Raw genomic sequence first — 6,623 nt, 5'->3', positions numbered from 1 at the left:
ATAGTNAAAAACTGCTCCAGTGGCATCTATTATATACAATTGTATAAATTAAAATTGCCGGAATGTACTTCTGTCTTCCTTATCTTTTGAGGTGGTTGAAGCTGCGTTACACTATTATCACTAAGGTTTATGAAATATTTGGTGATTTTGTAAAAACAGTTTTGAGTGTAACTCGAGAAACACTTAAAAGTTCTTTATCAGATTTTCCCTGTTGTAAGGAACAAATTGGGGAAGAATTGAAAGAACTAAGTGCCGGACTCAGGGTTGGCGTCAAAATTTGAATCAATCTGAAAGTAAAAATTTAGACTAAGTTCTAGTAGGGATAAGACAATGTTTGTTACTTAATAACTAACAAGAAAACCCTGAGCAGATTGCTCTAAGTATATCGATTTTTATATTTCTGAAAGATAAGATTTTTTATTTTTCTATAAAATCAATAGCTGAGCTACATATATACTTTATTTATTGACTGCACCGCCATCCGGCCTCAGTTTGAACATATCGACAATGGCACACTGTACATATATAATATATCCATAAAATAACACATCTGTACAATTACAAGCACTGATAAAAACTAAAGGGCAGACATTATTTTTGTATCTACCTCAAGGCACTTACTTAATCATGTTCGTCCCTGTTGACCAGCAAAACACACTGTCAGTACAATGATTATTACTTTAAAACAAAAATAATTAATTAACATAAAATGTACAAAATACGGAAGTTGGCCATACAATATGTAGTGCGAATCTCTTTGTAATTTTTACTCCTATGGGCAAAAAAAAACCATTTCGGAAAGTCATAAGTTATATAATAATAATAATATGCATACATACATACAGCGTGATTGGTAATGAAGCCGGAAATGTGAAATAATTGTAGATATATTTGAAAGACATGACCACTAACTCAACTTAATCAAAATCAGAACCAGAACTTGTGTATAAACATTTAAAAAATGCCTTAAGCACGAACGAAACTTTGTTGTTTTCGCTTAGAGGGCCAGAAAACTGATTAAAAAATTATAGGATAATCAATAAATTAAATGTTATTAATACACGTTGGTAACGCTATACATTGTATATATTCTTTCATGATCAATACCGTGGTTTTCGTTTGATTCAATCACCAATCACCTTGTATAATATAAAATTAATTTAATTTTGCAAACTGCATGTATAAAAAATACCCAGTTACAATTTCATTTTGATTATTTCATTTTAGACTCTGCCTAGGAAAGAAACGAAACTATGTATTATAGTTTAGCACCAATATTACAGAGGGTGATGCATAGAATAAATGGACAACTTTAAAATCAAATAACTCATTAATTGCTAAACTTATTTTTCTCACATCAAACAGTAATCTCTTTTGATGTATAAATGATAATTAACTGAATTTTATTAAATGGGACGTCAAAGAACGGATCAGAAGATTGAAAATCGAGTGCTCGAACTGACAACGCTGGAACGATTACAATCAATAATAATTTAATAAGTTCGAGAAAATTAGCTTGAGATTAGAAAGGGCTTAATTGATAAACCAAAAAATGGGAATTATCGAAAATACGTAAATCGTCGAATCCAGAAATTGGACAATTGGATCGAAGAATTGAATCCATTGAAACAACGGCTTGTAACCAAAGTCAATCGTCCAACTTGAAGAAATGAGCAAACCGAACATTGCTTTGAATAATTTGACAAAATTTGATTTGATGATTAGAAACCAATGAATTGTTTGACTTTGAAATCGCCCATTTATCCCATCACCTTCCATAGAAAACCTTTACGTTGTAATTGTACCAATTCGCTTAGAAATTAAACACAAGAAAGCGTCTATAAGGATGGCAATTTAAAAGCAAAACGTAACTATTATTACAACCAACTCTAATCTCTAATGAAAAAGTAACAGTGTTGTTGTGACGTTATTAGGAGTATAGGTCGATAAAAAATATATTTTAATGCAATCTGGGCGCCTCTTTCTGTTAAACTATCTATCCAATTAATAGTAAAATATCGTTTTTATCAACGAATTATGGAATATTTTCAAATGTTTACTTTTCGATAAAGATTCACTTCATTGTAAACACTTACTGCGAACATCAAAACTGAAAATTTAGTCTATAACAACGTTCTAAAGAACTTTAGTACTTAAAATAGAAACATACGCAAACATTTACATTTTACGACTGAATTTATTATTTATTTATCAACTCAGTATTCGATCACATAAACTGTTATCATTATAAAACCAGTCATCTTTGAAACAATTCAACTAACAGTAAACAAACAAAAATTGACCATACGTACATACATTTTTATTTAATGTAAAATTCGAATGGTATTATGTTAAGAAATTGTTGCAATACTTAACGATTTGATTCATTAATTAGCATTTCAACCCTTCATAATAAGTACTGTATTAATTAAACCAAAAGGCAATATAAAAGAATGAGATATTATGTTTGATTTCTGTGATTAAAGAATGTTTTAATTAATTCTGTAAATACGCTACCCCTAGGTACTTAAAATAATAATAATAAGTTTCATTTTGCATTATTTCACCCTCTCCATTTTTGAAAATACATATTGTCTTTCTTCAACGTTTCAATTAGTTTAATAAAATAAAAATAAAGTTATAACGAAATGATAAGAACAGCCCCTAAAAAATACTGTTATTCTGAAATGATCGAATCTGGTTGATCACCATTGCTACATGGTGGCTGTCCATAAAACTTCGTAAGGGAGGAAGGAAGGCTTTTGTAAAAGATTATTATTAATCATATGCCGGGAAAGAAAATGCTTTCATTGTTATTAAAAATGAATATTTTTTTATTTTTGACGTTCCTAAATTTAAATGAAAACATACTTGGAAGTAAATTTAAGGGTAGAAATTTTTGGTTCCGTTTTTGTCCCGGTTCCGGCTTTGTCCAGGTTCGTTTCTGTCTCGACTCCGAGTCATGTACATTGCAAACTACCAGAGAAGAGAGGAAAACGAAATTGGGCCAAAACTGTTACAAAGATTACGTTGTTCTAGTAGGCAGGAGGTCCAAGGAGACCAATTGGGGACGAAGGTCAAAAGTGACTAAACCCTTATGGTTTATGAACAGCCCCCATTACTTTAAAAAAATTACTATCTTCGTTCCCGGAAAAGCAATGTATTTATTGAAACTTCAAACAACCACGACTGGTTATACAAGCACTGTGAGGTAATACGACGGTTTTTTTTAATTGCACCTATATGTTGTATCGTCATTTTCAACTGTTATTAATTAACGTATTTGTGTATGGTTCACACGGATTCTCGTTTTCTTCATTTTTGTGTGATTGTTTTTATAGGAGGGAAGCGACATTTCACCACACACTACTATATCACAGCCAAAATTCACATGGAAATTAAAAATATACAACATTAAAAAGCAAATATGTAATATTAATAATTAATAATATTATTAATAATAATAATGATAATAATAAACAATATCAAGGTTGTTGAAACTATCGACACGACTCAACCCTATTGAATACTCTAAAAAGTAATAAGTAACTTTCACTACTTTCTACCTAAATCAGTTCATGCATCGATTTTACATTCATATCGATTATGAAAATACACAATAGAAAATAATAAAATACAGATCTTTGAGAATTTATTTTTAAACATTAAAAGCATTCTATCACACGACTCCCTTGAGATCGAAATTCCACAAATCACCCTGCGGTCCGTTATTTCAATCTACAAAACGTCATTCGTTACGAGTTGAAGTAAATTTTGTTTTCTAAACAAATTTTATTCGTTTAATCTCACTTCCTTATATGCATAAGGTAGTTGAAATGCAACTTTTTGCTAATAAATCAATCATAATGATTTAGCAGAGAAAACGGTTTTGGAAGAGTGAACCCTTAATCGATAAGTCGAAAAGATCGCAACAACAAAAATCAACATGGAAAGAGAAACTGTAAGGCACCAAAAAACGGGATGTACGTAACGTAGATTGAAATAACAAAAGCCATCGAAAGGTGATTTATGCAAGTGGTAGTAAGAATTTATAATATATCACTCATCATTAATACTCTAGTCGTTCCAAAAAATTAGTTACGTAAACCACGGCGAGGGAGTGTAGGGTCCCGCAATGGCCCACTCGACTCAATCTACAGCCAATATTGTCATGTAAATCCCAACTATTATTAGTAATTAATTAACCCTGCCAGCACAGCATCTCGGCCTCTACCGTTTTTTAATCACATCGTTTCCTTTCCGTTTCCTATATAATATATAGAAATGTGGCAGTTTTGAGTGTGGAACATTTATACAGAATGCCAGCAGTACAACAAGAAGTTATTGATCAACATCTGATATAAGCGACACTTGGTGAAGAACTCCATTAATAAAATAACTAACTGTATTTACCTATATTTATGCATGTACTAATTAAAGAGAACTGTTTTTCTCAAATAAAAAAACAACCGAAACTGAAAAAGAAATACTTAGAAATCGTTCAGACCTCGTCGTGGCCATTGTCTTGAAGAAAAAAGAAAAATCTGTACCACATTCTCACAGTTAATTAACAAATAATAATTCATGTACAACCATCATCATCATCATCATCATCTATAACGTATAGTACAACTTTGGCTCGTGTTTCTAACTATTGCAACTTAACCTTTTTAGAAGACGAAGAAGTCTGTAGTTCATCATCATCATCACAGATTTCATCCGGTGCCGACCACCTTCTCTTCTTGGACGCATCAGACTCGATCAATTCCGAAACGGTCTGATTTGGCTGAGAATGGCTGTTCGACAGTCTCTGATTACTCATTATGTACGAGTGCGAACCACTCAAGTGAGTGTTCGAAGCGTTCATGTGATAATAATTCGAACAACTGCTGTTCATTGGTTTCACGTTGTTATTATTATTCGAATTACTGATAACCAAATTAAGAAGATTGCTGCTACTGTTTGAACTACCACTGTTACCGGTCAGATGATAGTGCGAATTGTGACTGTAACCGGGTTGATGACCGCCGCTGCTGTTACTGCTACTGATGCTTACAGTCATCGGCGTTGGTGCGTTTGTGCTGCTACTGTTGCCTTGTTGTTGTTGATGATGATGATGATGTAACATGTGAATGTTGGCTGAAGATTGTTGATGCTGTTGGAATTGTCGCGGCGTTGGAGCTGTCGTCGTCGCGGTTGTTATTATGGAGGAGGAAGAGAAAGAAGTGCTGCTACAGCTAGGTTCCCGAGGGGTAAGAGAGATCAATACGTCACCCACCTGGAGGCGGTGAACTTTCAGTCCGAATACTTGTAAGGTACGTTCTGGTGCGAACGATGCCCAACCACGACCATACACAAAGAATGGATGCTCAGCGGCACTCTCGAATTCCACCTGAAACAACCAAAACCATGTAGAGTTTCTTAAGCCAATCTAGTTAGGGATATTCTTTAATAAAATGGAAGTGATATTGATGGAAGAGTATGGAATGAAATCATACAAAAGTTAAAGAATAACATTTTCGATACGTAGGAATTCAGATGACTCAGTCAATAATCAAAACACAAAGGGTTAGTTGGGAGACATGTTAAAAATGGAAAGCAGGAGTAATAAGATGAAGAACTAGATTGCATCACTATTTTTAAATAGTTAGGAATGCTCAAGATAGGAAAAAGTGGAGGTGCATGTCTAACCAATATCAATCTCAGATCTGGCGCTATGATGAAGATGAGGAACGCGGGATATCGAGTCTTTAGAAAATACAATGATTGGCTCAGGATAATAAGGAGTTCAACCAGTGTATTATAGCTGGAATAAAGCTTATCTATAAAGAAACAAGAGCGCGTATTTGTTTCACAAAATCTTCTACTTTATCAAGTACCAGGTAGTGCATATCGTCAACTATAGATTTACTACGTTTAGTTTCTGTAGCGATGTGACCTTCAGTTTGACCGGCGCAAAGTAGAAAAGAATAGCACTAGGCCAGAAAAGAAAAAAAGGCAACACTCGACCAAACATTTAACCGGTGAGGAGCGTATAATCCGTACAGTACAGCACGGAAAAATTGACCATTTTATCCACTACAATTACATTGTTCAAATTTGCTGTTATTGGTACCATTTACTACTGAAAATATCGAGATGTTTTTTTATATTTGAAGACATATTAAAGGGTTTAATGCTTGCTTTCGACTCGCACTACTATTCATGATTGAACAAAACTTTTGGCAGGTACTGTATGAAAAAATATGTTTAATGAACAAGAGTCGATAGTATAATAAGCTTTTTTTCTCCCTACCTACGATTTTGCCATCGCGCATTCAAATTATTTGAAGGGGCACATCGCTAGAGAAAGTAAATGAAGGATAAGTATTTACTGCAATATTTCAGAGCCTTTAACATGGCAGTACATACAAAGGTATAGGCACATTAGCCAAACTGAAAGAGTGGTTCTTTTATCTAGTTAACTATGTCCAGCGCCTTCACCATTTTTAATATTATTTAAACAATGGTCTACATGAAATATACACGCACACAAAAATTGATATTTAAATAATTGTATGATATGTATATAACATAATAGTATTGCTAAACAGATATTGGAAGTTTGAAGATTGCTTTTGCGT

General features: G+C 33.2%; 1 protein-coding gene across 6 annotated transcripts in view; it reads right to left on the bottom strand.

Annotated features, from left to right (window-relative positions):
* Positions 1-6,623, bottom strand: part of LOC108740838 (ataxin-1) — a 98,993-nt gene continuing 92,370 nt past the window's right edge. For 4 of the 6 annotated variants that reach the window (XM_018475334.2, XM_018475330.2, XM_025980647.1 and 1 more), the window contains exons 5-6: positions 4,667-5,392; positions 1-287 (exon numbers count right to left, since the gene is read on the bottom strand). In XM_018475334.2, the coding sequence (XP_018330836.1) occupies positions 246-287; positions 4,667-5,392 (768 nt within the window). In that variant the 3' untranslated portion in view covers positions 1-245. Of the gene's footprint in view, positions 288-441; positions 5,393-6,623 lie in introns of those variants that run through there. The other 2 variants (XM_018475336.2, XM_025980648.1) reach the window with 2 other exon arrangements.

The sequence above is a fragment of the Agrilus planipennis genome, unplaced genomic scaffold (assembly GCF_000699045.2).
Source record: "Agrilus planipennis isolate EAB-ADULT unplaced genomic scaffold, Apla_2.0 scaffold3, whole genome shotgun sequence".
NCBI classification, from domain to species: domain Eukaryota; kingdom Metazoa; phylum Arthropoda; class Insecta; order Coleoptera; family Buprestidae; genus Agrilus; species Agrilus planipennis.
The sequence above is the reverse complement of the archived record's forward strand: the minus strand, read 5'-3'. Positions and strand labels throughout refer to the sequence as shown.